This window comes from Sorex araneus, chromosome X (genome assembly GCF_027595985.1).
Source record: "Sorex araneus isolate mSorAra2 chromosome X, mSorAra2.pri, whole genome shotgun sequence".
Taxonomy (NCBI): domain Eukaryota; kingdom Metazoa; phylum Chordata; class Mammalia; order Eulipotyphla; family Soricidae; genus Sorex; species Sorex araneus.
Genome location: NC_073313.1, coordinates 154,317,415 through 154,334,935, shown reverse-complemented (window position 1 = coordinate 154,334,935; position 17,521 = coordinate 154,317,415). Strand labels below are relative to the sequence as shown.

At 44.4% G+C, this 17,521-nt stretch overlaps 1 pseudogene and 1 gene segment (V, D, J or C); both read left to right on the top strand.

Annotated features, from left to right (window-relative positions):
• Window positions 1–6,469: 6,469 nt before the first annotated feature.
• On the top strand, window positions 6,470–7,602 carry LOC129399814 (immunoglobulin heavy variable 4-61-like; annotated as a pseudogene).
• Window positions 7,603–15,571: 7,969 nt separating this feature from the next.
• On the top strand, window positions 15,572–16,011 carry LOC129399948 (immunoglobulin heavy variable 1-2-like). The segment is given in 2 exon segments: window positions 15,572–15,617; window positions 15,695–16,011. Coding segments are annotated over 2 exon segments (363 nt in total).
• The last annotated feature ends 1,510 nt before the right edge of the window (window positions 16,012–17,521 follow it).

Below are 17,521 nucleotides of genomic sequence, written 5' to 3'. Positions count from 1 at the left end.
CCTCTCTCTTGGAGCACACCCTGGTATGGGACCGGGCTCGAATACAGTCTCGTGTTAAGGACGAGACGGTCACTGGTGGAAGGCTTGAATTCCCTTGTCTTGTGTGTATGTGCGAGTGATTGTGCAGTCTTGGACGTCCTCGTCCTTGTACTGAGTCTGTGGCTCCACGACTTGGCATCCTTAAGATCCCTTTAATGTTATGTAGTCCGACTGGGCTGTCTGCGATTCCACGAGGAACATATGGTCTAGGGTGGTGCTGGTTTAGACACCGGCCGCAAGTCACCTCTCAGGCTGATCCACTATGGCTAAGTTCCTCACCGCCCAGACATGCATCTGAGTGGTTTGTTATGAGTGTCCCCATCCCCCCCCACCCTTCTTGTGCCTTTTGTGCTTTCTTTTCTGTCAAGTTAGAGAAACAGCCTCCCAGTGACCATTCCTTTCTGTACTTTCATTTCCATTGAGTTATCCCTTTGTCCTGTGTTTTCATTTCTGTCGAGCTGGCAGAAACAGCCTCGCAGTGAAGACAGTCACTGGTGGAAGATTGAATCCCTTTGTCCCGTGTTTTCATTTTGTTCGAGTTGGCAGAAACAGGCTACCAGTGACCCTTTCTTTTCTCTTCTTGCTTTATGGCCTGCTTATCCTCTGTTTCCAAGGCTCCCTCAGTCTGTGGGGATGAGACCACCCCCATGTAGGGGGCTGACTCCTTAAATTCTACTACTATAGATTCTGACCATGCTGCTCCCCTATCTGAGCCCTCCCGTGCGGAGGCGCCTCTGAGACTTTATCCTGTGATTTCTGGCATCCCCGATCCCTCCCCTCGAAACCCAAATCCCTGCCCCTGACAAGGGCATGATGACTTTAGAAATTGATGGGAAGAAGCTTTCAGGTCTGATTGACACTGGTGCAGATGAACAATCATTGCCAAAAAAGACTGGCCAAAAGAGTGGCCCCTCACCCCCTTGCTGACTCACCTTCAGGATGTAGGCCAATCCCAAAACCCTATGTTGAGTTCGTCCCTGCTTGATTGGCGCACCAAGGAGGGCAAATCAGGGACTGTACACCCTTATGTTCTGCCCGGGCTCCCCATCAATCTCTGGGGCCGGGATATTCTCTCACAAATGGACCTTTCACTAATTGACAGCAAGGGCCCCTTCCCATTGAAAAATTACAGGCCACCAAGTTGTTAAAAACTCACTGAGGTTGGCGGGGGCCTGGCACTCCACCCCCATAGAACCCACCTCCTTCCCCTGGAACACACCCTTTTTTTTATATATAAAAAAGAAAAATGGCAGTTGGTGACTGCTACAGGATCTATGAGCAGTAAATAAAACCATGGTAATTTTTGGGGGTGCCTCAACATGGACTGCCGTCCCCAGAAGCTATTCCTTCAGAAATGTGTAAGACAGTACTTGATTTAAAAGACTGCTTTTTCTCAATTCCCTTGCATCCTGATGATCACCCCTGCTTTGCCTTTAGTTTGCCAGCTACTAATTATAAGAGCCCAATGTACATTGGAGCAACCCCATTGTCAGTGGGATAAGACCAAAGATAACATGGACGTCCGTAGGGCAGGTTCAGGAATCTCAGTGTGAATGTGGTGAGTGGGGTGCGCACCCGCGTGAAAGAAGGACCGGTCCGAGTGAGTGCAGAAGTGTGCTTTGTGCGTGTACCCTTAGTGCATGTATTTGTCTCATTATCTTTCTCTTAGTTCTGCTTATTATTATCAGCAGAGAAGGCAGGAAAATGTAAGATCATGTGGTTAAGTGTTGAATAATATCAGGAATGAAAAAGTATATCACTAAGGTAGCCTATCCCCAAGTCTGATAAGAAGATACTAGTTCCCTGCCTCAGAACTAGTCTTGACCAAGAAAGAAAAATGCTAGCATCTGACCACCTTAGGTTTCAACATTTTTGGAAAGGTTTTGCTGGCTTATATCAACAAAAGTGCTTTCTTGACCCATTTTTAACTAGCAGGAAACTGGCTGCTCAGGCAGAGAAACAGGGAGCAATGTTCCCAATCGGCCAACGGGGCTCATTTTGCCTTGGGAACTGCTCCTTCCTTTCTCAGTCTATCAGTTTTTTCCTGCCATTCCTGAAGGGTCAGATTGATCGATCGAGTATATATTTGTGTATATGTATGTGTGATGTCTATTGTCTGTCTGTCTGTCTGTCTGTAGAACACTCGAGTGTCAGAGCTAATTTGAAGTCAGTAATTCTTAGACCTGGGCAAACAAAATCAAGGGAGATCAGAGTGATATGAAGCCCAGCAATTTAAAAGATCTAGGTATCTTTGGAACTTATTAGATCAGGTTTAAACAAAGATTTCTAATCAGATGTGGCACCTACAAATAATTGAAATTTTCAATCTAAATTTCTTTTTTTTTGTTTGTTTTTGGGTCACACCCTGCAATGCACAGGGGTTACTCCTGGCTCTTCACTCAGGAATTACCCCTGGCAGTATTCAGGGGACCATATGGGATGCTGGGATTAGAACCCGGGTCGGCTGCGTGCAAGGCAAATGCCCTACCTGCTGTGCTATCGCTCCAGCCCCAATCTAAATTTCTTATTGGAAGAACATTAATAATTATTAACAGTTGAAATTCTTTTGAATTCCAGTATTTGTACTATCTAGAAAAAGCTACAGAACTAGAGCCAGAAACTAAAGTGATGTAAGTTCAAAGTATAAAGCTACTTAGCTCAGGATTATAAGGGGTTAATCTCAGTCGTCACCTTGAGAGTTTTTAAAGATTTTTCCCTGAATCTGCCCATCCCCCTGCATTCCCAGCTCAGCAAGCTCTGCCTCAGTCAGACTGGATATGCAGACCCTCCCTAACCTCAACAGTGAATTCTAATTACACTTTTGTTCAGGAGATAAGACTTGCTAATTTAGTTTGTTAACTCTTCCAAGTATCTGGCTTTTGCAACTTTGTAAATGAGAAAGGGCTTGGGAAACAATTGATTTTTACATTTGCATTAAAATCTGACAAACACACAATAAAGGAAACAGTGGGAAACCTCCTTGTAGGAGGAAAAGTCTCTGCTTATATTTTAACAGATGACAGACCTACTAATACATTCTGGATCCTGCTACGGCCTCATCTAGAGTAAAATTCATCCTTCTGGCTCAGTCTCCAGACCACCTGAGACTCCAACCCTCCAAACTTCAGCCCAGAGCAGATCTCAGCTGGAAGTCACAAGAAAATCTGAAGAAGACTCAGCAAAACAGACCCCCATGGGGAAGCACAGGCTGAATTGGCCTGAGGACTTAGTCTGGGATTTACGGTACCAACCTTATCCTGAACCTCAGAGAACTTTGAGCACAATGTGAAATCCTTACTGTTTCATGCTGATCTATGAGTGTTTCATAGATGTCTCTGGTTAACTTCTAATGTAAAGTGAACTTTCGCCCAGTGAATAATGTTGTAAAAACTTTAGTTGTGATCATCGTTAAAACTTTTTGAAAATCTATAGAACTGATGTAATGCTTTTGAATGGTACTGCAGAGTAGTTTTGTCATGTTAAATGAGATGATTGGTAACCATTGTCCAAATTTGGGAGATCATGTTGTACTAAATTCAGTAATAATAAGAGTTTAAACTTGTGGGATGACTATAAGGAATATAGATGTATGTCTTAAGTCAGAAAGATAATGGATGTAGATATCATCAGTGGGAAAAGGAAAGGGAATCCTGTAAAAGTGAAGTTGACTTTGAAATGGGTTGAAGGAAGGTTACAGGACAGAATGAATATAAAGGAATGTGTAGAAGGTTTGAGGTTGTGTTTGAAGGAAAGAAACTTGATCAAACTTTATTGTTATAAGAAACTCACATGCAGAATTGTTCTAGTACCTTTTGGTAAGATCTATGGAAATGAAATTGGATGGAGTATCCAGACTCCTGTCACAGTGCTCTTAGATAATGGAAAATCAATGTTTTCAACATGGAACTAAATGAATTTTATGTGATGGTCACTGTGCTTCCCTGAATCCTCTACTATGAAGAAGACTCTTTATCCCCACAGGTAACCCATCATCCCATTCAGAAGAGGGAGGTGATATCCACTCTAACCATAGCCATGCTGTTTGGAATTGGACTGGCAGCTGTTTGGAACTGGAATGTCAGGAGCCGGGACTGGTATCAATTCACTCGCAACCCAGCGGAGCAGATTCTCATCCCTTCGAGTAGCTACTGATGAGGACCTGGAGAGGATCGAAACCTCCATCATCATTTCAAGAAATCCCTGATGTTCCTGTCTGAAGTGGTGTTGCAGAACAGGAGAGGACTGGACTTATTATTGTTGCAACAGGGGAGGATTATGTGCTGCCCTAGGGGAGGAATGCCGTTTTAATGCTTTTTTTTTTTTTTTTTTTGCAGATATCAGGAGTGGTCCACGATTCCATGACTAAACTCAGAGTAGAATTTAAGATTATTTACTCCCCTCGCTGGGTCCACTGTCAGCTGTACTATTGTTAGTTACTGTTGGCCCTTGCGTTTTTAATCGAATCTTGGCTTTTATTAGACAACAAATTCAGCAATTAGAAGCCAAGCCTATACAGGTTCATTATCACCGGCTTTGATTTGCAGGATGCTCAAAACTTTGCCCAGGGCATTGCAGAAGCATTACAGGGTCTTGACCCTAGGTCATGGTGGCAAAGCATTACCCATGCTATCGGTAGTGCTGGTACAGCTATGTTGATCATGTTCATTCTATTGTTTTTAGGATTCTGCCCCCTTTGTAAAAGAGTAGCTGACACTAAATCTACGACTCATTGGAACTATTATGATCTTTGGCTTTTTGTAAACAGAAAAGGAGGAGATGCTGAAATATAGCTCTAAATATTTTAGGCCTGACTTTGGTTGGTCCTTTCTCCCTTGCTACAAGACTTTAACTTTATCTGGTATTAGCTTTATCTGGTATTAAAGTCAAGCCTATATAGGTTCACTATTATGCTTGATTTGCAGGACGCTGACACCTCTGTGTAGATACATACCTCATCTCCCCCCAGTTCTCTAACCTTGAAGGATGCCGGGCTCCCAAGGATTTTTTTCTTGTGGAACAGGTTGCCAGGCAAAGCACTGCAAGGGAGAGTTGATACCCGGGCCCGGGTCCCTGTGAGGTATTCCCGTATAGCATAGAGGTTACGCCAAGACTAGGGACTGATAGGGCCTGTGAGGCGCCTCCTGCAAAGACCCGATCATCCCTTCCGTCCTCTCCCTGCAAAAATGGAGCCTTTTGTGTCACAAGGGATACTGGACAATGCCTCCCCTGACCACTTTTAATTTAAAACAAAACAGGGGGAGATGTAGGGAGCAGCTTTCCTAGTCAGACAGCCTGGCTCTCTGATTCTAACAGAGGCTTGTAGCAAGGTTGTCACTATGGTCCCCATTTGTTTCTCAATAGCCTATGCCTGTAACAAAAGGACATGTCAATCTGCATTTGTATGTGGGTCCAGACACCATTTCCCCCCAGCGGAAAAGGTATAAGTAGTAGCTGCTAGCAGAATAAACTCTCTCTTTCTCCTTGCTGCTTTCTGTGTCTGTGTCTGTGCATTCGGCTGAGTCCCCTTCTTAGCCCCACGGAGGCTCCTCCCTGCTGGTCAGGACACGGGACCCCACATCTGAGCACTAAGACAAGGCTCCTTGCCCAATGGCTTGTGTGCTGATGGTCCTCCATGAGCTCTTTCTATGCTCCTGACAGGGTCAGGATTCCTCAGCGATGACCCCAGTGCAGGGTCCTGAGGCTCATGCTGGTCTATGGACCCTGAGTTATAGACAGGACAGAGCAGGATCAGGTGCTGTTACCAGGCCAACCACACCAGGCAGGTCACCTGGCAGAGGCTCTTCGTTCTACCAATTAAGCTCATCATCAGTGACAATAATCATTCTCAAAACTACTTTAAATAGTTAGGGATAAATCTGCTTCAGGTGAAGGAATTTTTATCTACAATAAGGGTGAGAAGCAAGTACTGTAAAATTTGATTGACTTTGGGTTGAAACCAACTCTATCATATTTCACTGGAACAATAAACCTTGCAGTTCAAACCATAATTTGGCACAAACAGTGCTAAAACAGGAGCCACCACACAGGGAAAAAGAGGGACAGGGGCCTGTCTATGGGGTAGAGGCCCTGGGAGCTCTGGGTTTGGTCATCAGGGACCTGATTCAAGGGGACTCTCCTCCCCAGCTGCCGTTTCCCCCTCAGCAATTCCTGTTTCCTGAGACTCCTCAGGACATTTCCTGTGCTGGAGGAAGAGGCCCGGCTCTGACTGGGTCCCACGGACAGGCCTGAGTGCTCTGAGCCACAGTCAGCACCTCCTCTCAGGGAGCCCACACACCGGCCTCTCCCGTGTCCCCTCCTTTCTCTATAGAGGCTCCCCCATGCAAATCTGCACTCGGGACCCAGGATTAAAACCATGTTCACACTCACCCCAACTCAGGCTCCCTCTCCCCCTGACACGGTGTCTGAGATCATGGACCTTGTGGGCAGGAACGTGCATCAGCGCTGGTTCTTCATCTTTCTGGTGGCAGCTCCCACATGTGAGTATCCCCCGGACAGAGGCTCCAAGGTGGTCCTGGGACCTCTGAGCCCGTGACTCACTGTGGGTCTCTGTCCCCAGGTGTCCTGTCTCAGGTACAGCTGCAGGAGTCAGGACCAAGCCTGGTGATGCCCTGGAAGATGCTGTCCCTCACCTGCTCGGTCTCTGGATTCTCATTAAGCAGCACCATCTATGCTGCGCACTGGGTCCACCAGGCCCCTGGAAAGGGGCTGTATTGGATTGGTCGTATACGGTATGATGGAGAAACAAAGTATAACCCAAGTCTTCAGTCCCGAGTCAGCCAGCATCTCCTGGGACACCGCCAAGAACCAAGTTTACCTAAAACTGAGCAACTCAGTAACTGAGGACACAGGCGTGTATTATTGTTCAATAACCACAGTGAGGACAAGTCCCTGTGAGCCCAGACACAAACCTGCTGAGGAAGAGAGGGGAGCTGCAGGGGTGCGTGTGACCACCAGGGGGCACTTTGCTCCCAGCCTACAGGCTGTGCCTAGGTGCAGTGTGAGAGGGGCTGTATGCGGGTCAATTTCTTGTTTTATTCTTCATTATGTTCACTATGCTTTTTCCCTCCTTTGGCGGAATCATTTTCTTTTTTCTTTATTTTTTTATTAAAGAATCACTGTGATGTACAGTTACAAACTTTTGAACTTTTTCTTTTTACTTTTAATATGTAAGCCAGATTTTTAAAAGCAAGTACAAACTTTTTAGTTATTTCCTCTTCTAGTACAAATTTATTTATTCCTCTTCTAGTCCCACAGTGCACTAGAGACTGTTCTATTCCTTTAGGTAAGGTGTGGTTGATTTTTCTTTATACAAAGTTCATTCTTTCTTTCACAAAAAGGAGTGGTTTTCCCCATTACGTTCATTATTGTACTGAGGAAAGACGATGGCAATAGTCTGAGTGTTGGAGCTTGTGAGTCACAAACTCCCTCTGCTTCTCCCAGTACCAAATCCCCACAGAGCCCCACACCCTGCTGTGACCCCTGTGCTTGGCCTCCTCTTCCCAGGTATCTGAGCCTCCACTCGACTCTTCTCGGGAACCCTAGAGTGTGGCTAGGATGCAGGGCCATTATCATTGGGTCTTGTCCATCCTGACGCTCTGTTCTCTGTGTACCACAGATGAATGAGATTGTCTGTATTTCTCCTTTTCCCTCTGACAAACTTCTCTTAATCTGATATTCTCTTGTTTCCATTCATGGTCCGGAAAATGTTAATATTTTGTCTTTTCATATAACTGCACAGTATCCCGTTGTGTATATACACCGCCACTTCTCCATGAAACTCTCATTGAGCATTAGTTTTGTTCCCATGCCCTTACAATTATGGTAAATGCCGCAATGAACATGTTGACATATGTTTTCTCAAATGACTGGTTTCATGCTTAGATGAATATACCAAAAATAGAATCACTAGTAACTTGGATCCTCCACAAGCTGTACTACAGATTCATCAAAAGGATCTCACCATTCTACAAGGAAGAGATCATTAACATAAAGAGAGGGGTTATGCAGGGCAATACCATTTCACCGAAACTTTTCAGTGCCACCCTCGAGAACATCGTGCGACGACTGGCATGGGAGTGAAGGTAGATGGTCTTCAACTACATTACCTCCGCTTCACTGATGACTTCGTTGTCATAACACCAAGCATTAGCCAAGTAGCACAAATGCTGGCCGACTTCGACCGCAGGTGTGGAAAAGTCGGACTGCCTGCAGCTGACTCTCAGGAAAATTATGTCCATGAAAAACAAACTAGTTCTTGACATTCCATTTGCTCTCAATGGAATAAATATCTCCGAACGCAGCGGCTATATGTATCGGGGTCGAAAACTCAACATGAGGAACGACTTGGCATCAGAACTGCGCAGGAAGAAGAGAGCAGCGTGGAACACCTTCAAGATCGTCGAAGAAGTGGTTAAGAGGACGAAGAACTTTTGGCTCTGGGCACATCTTTTTGATTCCACCGTTCTTCCTGCACTTACATACGCCTCAGAGACCTTAGTCCTACGCAAACAGGATGAGAATTATATTCAGGTATCCCAAAGAGGGATGGAAAGAGCTATGCTAGGAGTATCATGTTTCACTCAAGTGAGAGAAGGAATCTGGAGTTCAGACCTTTGTTGACAGTCTAGAATCAGGGACCCTGCCTCCTTTGCCAAGGCGTCAAAAATCAGATGGGCCAGACATGTAATTTGATTCAGAGATGACCACCGGACTAGAGCTGTTACTGACTAGATTCTACAGGACATCAAAAAACCACACCTATGAGATGGTCAGACTTCTTCATCAAAACCCTGAATGAACGATTTGAGGTTCTTCCTATTCCTGGAGCGAGCAGATATCATTGGGCTATAGTAGCACTCGACAGGGACAAATGGAGACATTACTGGCGCCCGTTAGATCAAACCGAAGATCAATAGGATGACAAGTGATACAAGTGATACAAGGAACTTGGAAATTTAATTTTTTAAATGGAAATCTCGTAGTGTTTTCCATAGCTATGTTCACACAAACAGAAAGTGTTTCCTTTGACACAATGTCCCAACACTGGTTGTTTCCAGTATTTTTGATGTAAGCCACTCTCACTGGGGAGAGATGATCTTCATTGTCCTTTATATTGACATTTCATTCATAGTAATGTTGAACAAACAACTTTTCATATGCCTATAGCGCTAGGAATGTTGTTTTAAAATAATATCTGTTTTTTTCCCAAACCACATTATGATGGGTTATTTGTTCTGATGTTGATCTTGGTGAGTGCTATGTATATTGTAGATATTAGGTTTAAGATAGATATTAGATTTCTCCCAGTGAGTACAGTACCCTAATTTTAATGTCATTTGCATTGTCATGATGTAAATGACTTCACATCATGGCGTGATAGCACAGTGGGTAGGGCGTTTGCTTGCAAGTGGCCATCCCGAGGTTGATTCCTCCATCCTTCTCAGAGAGCCCAGCACGCTACCAAGAGTATTCTGCCCACACAACAAAGTGTGGAAAGCTACCCATGTCATGTCCGATATGCCAAAGACAGTAACAACAAGTCTCACAATGGAGACGTTACCGGTGCCGCTTGAGCAAATCGATGAACAACAGGATGACAGTGCTACAGTGCTACAATGTTTATATTGCCATTAAAATCTTTTAATTCATTTAATTCAATTTATTTGTTTTAGTTTATCTCATCTCTGACAATGGAGTGAAACTATAGATGAGCCCTTTAAGATCAGTAACATGGAGATACTAGCCAAGATTTTTCTCTGTGTATTTTAAGGATTCTGCTGTCAAAGTTGAATGATAAGTCCACTTCTCATTAAATTCTGTATCTGGTGTGAGATATTGATTCAAATATATTTTTTATAATTGCTTTGTTGTGGGGCTGTTTTTGCAACACCATTTGTTGAAGAGATTTTTCTTGCTTCATCCCATAGGATGGGATCCTTTCTGAAAGATTCACCGAAAAAGGTCTAAAGATTTATTCTGGGGTCTCAACTCAATACAGTTGGACTGAGTCTTTCTAGTCCTGAAACTCACGGGTTATTTTTTTTAGCTTTATTCATAATATGATTTAGAACCTGTTTCCGAGGAGATGTCACAGGTCTCAGTGAGGCTGCGTCTACACCACAACCCAGAGTTATTCCTGCCAACCAATCTCTGGCACTCCAGGTTCCAGAACACGACTTACGATCATCTTTACTATTGATGCTTTGGGGATTCCAGGAGACACAGAAAGTACCTGAGGCTCATCTTAGTCTGAAGGGGAAGTGCTGAACCCTGGTGACTCTCTGAGAAGGCGGTAAGGACTGAGTCCAGAGTTGATTTTGTTTCACTTTGTGCTTGTGGAAGGAGGAACCACATCCTAGGACCTTGCTGTGTGCACAGAGGCTGAGTGAGGCCCTCCGCTGTGAAGACACGTGAGGTGTGTCCCGACTCTGAACCTGCAATGACCCACGCACATTGATCACAATTACACCTGAGGACTCAGCGACTCTCTTGCTATTTGTGCACCCAACACTGAATGTGAATTTGTGTTTGTGATTGTGGTCAGCCTGTGACAAACGTTTTGTGTTGCCACGAAGCAGTTTCACTTGGCTGAGTTCAAACGCATGGGTCTCTGTCTTCTCATTTCATTTCCCTCCCGTAACCTAATTAATTATTTTAGGATCAATGGGAAGCCAAAGTTTTCACCCATTTCATGCTTTTAGCTTTCAGTCTATCTGTTTTAAATGGCTCAGTCAATGTAAATAAAATAATGACCAGCATCAAAACACAACCAAAAAAATCTGCCCACCTCATCTGATGTAGGATTAATGAAACTTATATAAAGTGCTTATAGAACTTAAAAGAAAAAAAAACCCACATTTAAGACGAGGATTTTAAACAGATACATCCTTAAATTAGGCGTAAATGCAGAGAACTGTATAAATAAATTATCCCTGTCATTTTTCAGAAAAATGCAAATTAAAACAATTGTGAGTTATCACCTCATACCAGCGAGAAGGGCACAAATCTCAAAGAATCAAGACATTCTATGTCAGCATAGATGTGCGGGAAATGCAATCCTCATTCACTGATGCTGGGAATAGCGACAGGATTGATCCTTGAAAATAACTCGGATACTGCCTGATATACTAGGAATTGAGTTTTTATATGCCCCAGAAATTCCTTTTTGGTATTTACCCCAAAGAACCCAAAAAAATTAATTTGGAAATATATTTTCAAGCCTATCTTTACTACATCACAATGTTGTATGAATAATAGCCAAATCTGAACCAACACGGATAACTTAGAATAGTTAACTCGATGAAATAGAGTACATCTACACAATGTATACTATGCCGCTACCAGGAAAAGCGAATCGTGAAATTCGCTTATAAATGGAGGAATATGGAAAGCATCAGGCTGAGTAAAGTGAGTCAGAAGGAAAGGGACAGATAAAGAATAATTGCACTCTACAGTAGGATTTAAACCTTTTTATGAGATTAATATTCTGTGCCAGGAAACACAGGGCCAGTAGAACTGGTCAATGGTTGGAAGCTTGCTTCAAGCATGTGTGGGGCAAAGGACAGAAAGGACCAGTATGACAGGAGTAGTTAGATATGATCACTCTGGACAAGAGATGAGTGTTGAAACAGGAAAACGGATATACATGATAACCTTTCAGTGTCTGTATTGCAATCCACAGGCCCCAGAGGTGAGAGAGAAGGAGTGAGAGGAGAGAGAGAAAGAGAGAGAGAGAGAGAGAGAGAAAGAGAGAGAGAAAACCCATATAGGATCCTAGGGATGAATAAAGGAGGAGGATGGCTCACATGATGAGGACAACATTCTGTATGTGGGTTGTCTTTGTCTGTCAATCCTGTGCCATCTCTCTCTCCCTCTCCCTCTCCCTCTCTCTCTCTCTCTCTCTCACTCTCACTCTCCTTACATTTTTGTAAGTAAATTTCTCTAGATAATACTATTTCACTTCTCTCTCCATCTAACTTTTCCTAATATTTACAAAGAAGCAGAAAATGTATCTCTGACTTTCAACTGTCCAGGTGTTCAAATGTGCTGGGTGGGAAGACGTTTCCAGACTTCTAACATGTCTGACGGGAAATCAAACTCAAGGATTTTTCCCATTTGGAGAAGCCCATGTGTCTCATGAACATGGCTCTCTCTTTCTCTTCCCTTGCATTTCTCTAAGTAAATTTCTTTAAGTAATTCTATTGTGTATGACTGAAAAAAGTCAGAGTTCAAGTCATATGTGGCATAAAACTTTATTAATTTTATCCTACCAATTTCTTATTTATTTATATTAATCCTACCGTAAGAGTTATATAACAAACTGTTAGCATCTGTGGTAGAATCATGCCTGTATTTTGAAGAAGTCTTTATTAATTTAACACATTTAATGTATTTTCTTTATATTAAAGTCTATTTAAAGACTTAAATACTCCTCTAGTTTGATGCTTTTTACTATTTTTATTTGAGTGAATTATTTAATGTTTTGCTTTTACACAAACTCAAAAAGAATACTCAGTGTCACCTTTTAATTTTTATATATATCATGATCACGATAGCCCGTTAAACATCGATTTCTTGGGCGGGCCCAGTAACATCTCATTTTGTCCTTTCCCTGAGATCTTAGAAGTCCATCTGGACTTGGCCCTCCCAACGATGTTGCACTGGGGGCTCTTCAGGGTCAGAGGAATGAGATCCAGCTTGTTACTGGATTTTGCATAAGAGTACACCATGGGAAGCTTGCAAGGCTGTCCCATGGGGACAGGAAACTCTCAGAAGACTCTCAGTTTCTCCCAAAGAGAGAAGCAGGCTAAAGATATTGCGTGGCAACTTTCGGCTTCTGAGAGCTTGCTTTTAAGTCTCTGGATGTTGACCGTTGATGGGATTATACACACCTGGGTTCCTCTGCCGGAAACTTCATGCATGAGGCCTGTCTGGACGTGTAGAGAGGAGCCTCCAGCATGGCTGCAGCTAGGTTCCAGTGGTCTTCGGCCACCGGGAGCTCTGCTCGGGGTGGGGAGGGAAGCTGGAGCCCATCCCCTCCGAGGGGCCCCGGGGAAGACAGCCAGGCGTGCGGGCAAGAGACTCTCTGATAGCTTTTATATATATAACTACTTCATTTGCCAATATTTTCCTAGGATGCATAGACCTGAGCTAATCCTGAATACAGAGCCAAGAATAAGCCCTAAATTCTGCCAGGTGTGGCTCAAAAGCAAAACAAAAGTCCCATAAAAGAATATGACTCCCGAACAAGGCTTCTGAAGTGAAGTGCCAGGATTTAATCCTGTGTTAGAGACACCAAGAGGTTAAAGCCCCTGAGAGCCCAGAGGCCTTCCCTGCAGGATGGGGACGGGGTTGCAGGAGGTACCAAATCCCAAGAGCATCAAGTTGCAGGTTAGAAGGGTGCAGAGATGGGAAAAATGGGTGCAGAGATGCACAAATCTCCTCAGAATGGATTTTTTTCTCCAATAAAACTAAATGTTTCTGGGGCTGGAGCAATAGTACAGCGGGTAGGGCGTTTGCCTTGCACGTGGCCAACCCAGGTTCGATTCCCAGCATCCCATATGGTCCCCCGAGCACCGCCAGGGATAATTCCTGAGTGCAGAGCCAGGAGTAACCCCTGTGCATCGCCCGGTGTGACCCCCCCCCCAAAGAAAAACAAAAAAAAAACTAAATGGTTCTTTCTCAAGAAAACCAAAATCCCTTTGGGCCATGCTGTGGATCGAGCATGATGGAAGAACCCAAAAGCGCGCCCTTGGACTCCAAGCAGCCCACTGAACTAATTCCGGCACGGGATCGGAGACCCCACGGCGGGCTGCGAGAGTGGAAACCGGGAATTCCCCAATTCTTTTAACCTCTCTCTCTCAATCCCTTCCTCCCGAGCACAGCGCAGGGTCCACGGCTTTCTGAGTGCAAAATGGAGACGCCGAACCTCTCTCTAGGTTTCTCCATCTTATGAGCACCATAAAAGGGTAAAAGTTTATAGTGATGTTATTTCTGGTTGTACTTTCCCTGGACTTTATACAGAAACCCAAAACCTAATGTCATCTTAGTATCAGCAACATGTAATGGTTCCTTCTTAATGGGTCGGACTTTTGTGGGAGATCCTAACAAGAATAGTAAGTCTTTTGCTGAAATATTGAAGGCAATCAAAGTGGTAGCCATCTCTCTAGACTGAACTAAGCTATATCCCCACGCCGGCTGAGAAGAAATATCCTTCTTTCTCGGGAAGAAACGCGGCGTGGTGTCAAACATAGTGTGATGTCCATTAAGTAAACAGACCTGGTGGCGTGGGAATGGGATATAAGGGGAAAAATTATGTACATGGAACAGCGGGACGCTGGTGGAATCTCGAGCAGGAGCCAATACCAGCGCAAGACCTTTGGTTCCAGAAACTGCTTGCAGACACTCTACTAAACTATCAACTAAGCCAGAGCCCCACGCGGGCTGATGACGGGAAATAACCATCCTCTTCGGGTTTTTTTCCCTTTGACAGACAGCGTGGCGATTACTAAACAGGCGTGAACTCGGTGGCGCGGGGCAAGGGGGAAAAAGAAAAGTTATGTAACAAACAGCGGGACTTAATTTCTCTATATTCTTAGCAATGGAGAACTATCAAACGCTTCCTTGGCAATAGGACTGTCTTTTTCTTTTTGGGGGGAAACCCCAGCAATGATAGTGATTTGTGTGTTGAAACATGGAATGTAATCGAGATAAAGCGTAAACGAAGTGAAACTTATCACGTACAAGGGTGGGGACTGGGGAGGTGGGAGGGGGCAGCAGATATACTGGGGGGGTTGGTGATGGAAGATGGGCACTGGTGAAGGGAAGGGTGTTTGAGTATTGTATAACTGACATAATCCTGAGAACTATGTAACCCTCCACTTGGTGATTCAATAAAAAAAAATGTAAAAAAAAACCAAAATTAAAATCAGTATAATACAGAAGGTTAGTTTGTGCATACATATCATTTGGAAAGAACATTTATCATATTGATAAGGCAGTAATTCCTGTATGCAGGTGGTGTTTCTGGACTTCTTAATATCTCCAGTGGAAATCACTAGGGCATTAGGATGGTTTTGTTGTCTCATTGTAGTATCCCTTGGGGAGTTACAGGATCCCAGAAATAACCCCAGAGGTCAGGTGTGTCCAGATGTATCCAGGACAGGCAGATGTGGGGGGCCCTGAGGGGAAGGTCCTGAAATTGCTTGGCCCTCTGGAGGGGGAGCTCTCTGAGCACAGAGTCCTGGGACAGGTCAGGGTCTCATCTCCTTGAACAAGGATCATAACTCGGACCTCCTCACTACCCTTGAGGATAGACCAGGTGGCTTCCACCAGCCCCTTCCCAGGTTGGACCAGGCCTTCAGTTATGAATTCTATGAGTTATGAATTCATCCTCATGAATATGAAAACTATATGAGAGACACTGAGTTAAATAAAAATGTCTGTGTCCTGACAACCTCACACAGCAGGCACACCCACACCTTCAGAAGACACTGAGTGCAGGGTTCCCACCATGGACTGGACCTGGAGAATTCTCTTCCTGGTGGCATTGGCTTTAGGTAAGTATCCCGATGCCTTGGGCTGAGGAATGGGGCCAGTCAAGTGGAGTCCACCCACTCCTGTCTGCTGTCCACAGGTGTGAACTCCCAGGTACAGCTGGTGCAGTCAGGGGCTGAGCTGGGAAAACCTCGGACATCAGTGAAGATCTCCTGCAAGGCGTCCGGATACACCTTCACCAGCTACTATATGCACTGGGTGCGGCAGGCCCCGAGACAAGGGCTTGAGTGGATGGGAGAAATAAACCCTAACACTGGTGGTACAAACTACGCACAGAAGTTCCAGGGCAGACTCACACTCACTGCAGACAAGTCCAAGGACACAGCCTACATGGAACTGAGCAGGCTGAGCACTGAGGACACGGCCGTGTATTACTGTGCGAGAAACACAGTGTGACAACCACATCCTGAGTGTGTCAGAAAACTGAGGGGGAGGCAGCTGTGGCAGGTGAGGAGATGACAGGGTTGTTGAGCATCCTGACTTCCTCCTCAGAGAGTCAGGGTCTGACACACAGAATGGGGCTCTCAGGGTCAGGCTCTGGATTTGAGAGAAAGGCTCAGGTTGTTTCTTTGTCTTTAGGAAACCACCAAGAGGAGGATGGCTTCTCTCGAGAACACCTGGTATTATTCGTATTTCCTTCTAGGATTTTTTGTGGAGAGCCCCAGAACCACATGGAAGTTTGGGCTGGTATTATTGCTGGTTCCTGAACTCTAGGTCTACCCATGGCAGACTCAAATGTTCCACATTTTGTTTGAAATTCTCTCTCTGCAAGAAATCGTTTTCTCTAAGATGAAATCCTGGTGTTGGCCAGACCCCCTTCTGGAGTTTCTGTGGAGCCCTGCCCCTTTGTACATCTTTGTATCTCTATATGGCTTAGGTAGAATCCTGCCACTGGACAAGGGACAGTGGAGGAGATGACCCTCTATGAAAGGGACTGTTGTCAAGTTTTTCTATAACGAGGTGGTAAGAAATGTTCAGGGTCAGGGGCTGTGAAGTCCTGTTGTTGGGGCATCTCAGCCCAGTTCAGGGGAAGGTCAGTACCCAAGCATAGAGGCATGGTCTGGGGTGTGCCCAGAAGGACTGGCAGTAGCATGGACCAGCAGACAAGACCTAGAGCGAGGCCTCATGTGCTGCTCCCTCCACCCCAGGGTCATGAATCCCAGCTGAGTTTACCTCGGTCTGATTTGACCAATGACAATATTCCTGGGAAATGTATGGCATGCAGTAAGACGTAAATTTTCTGCATGCCTTATAATCTGGGAATGAATGATCACAATGTATGATTTTATCTCAATTGGTATCGAAGACATATGTCCATGCACAAATGTATAGACTAGATGAGTGAAAAAAAGTAATATATACTTCTATGTATATGTGTATCTATACATATAAATATATGTCGCTTATTAGTGTCCACTGGGAAGCCACAGACAGCATGACTAAATGATGGGCTAACAGTCACGCAGATCACAGTATTACTGGGAATATTTGTGCTTCCGTAGTTGGACTATGAGTTTTACTTCTTAGGTTGAAACCAAGATTCATACCAACATTTTGAAAACTGTTACCAAATTTATCAAAATTTTCAATGTACAAAAAGTGAGCAAAACCCTTCCCAATGACAGGAAAAATGCTCATATCTGGTATGAGAGTAATTTTATTCCCTCCCCTAGATGAAAATTTATCATATATAAATCAAAATGACCTTCAGTTCTCGAAGTCACAATAGGCACTTGTAGGCAAAAGTTCCAATCGAGATCAAAGCAGAGCACAGAAGCAGAGGCCCGACCAGAAGGCCAGCCTGGATTATCAATGTGGTAAAGGCAAAGACAAATTCCTGGGACAGGGCAGTCCAGAAATCAAACCTTGAGGATGGTTCTCAATGCTCCCTTCCTGCCTCTGCACA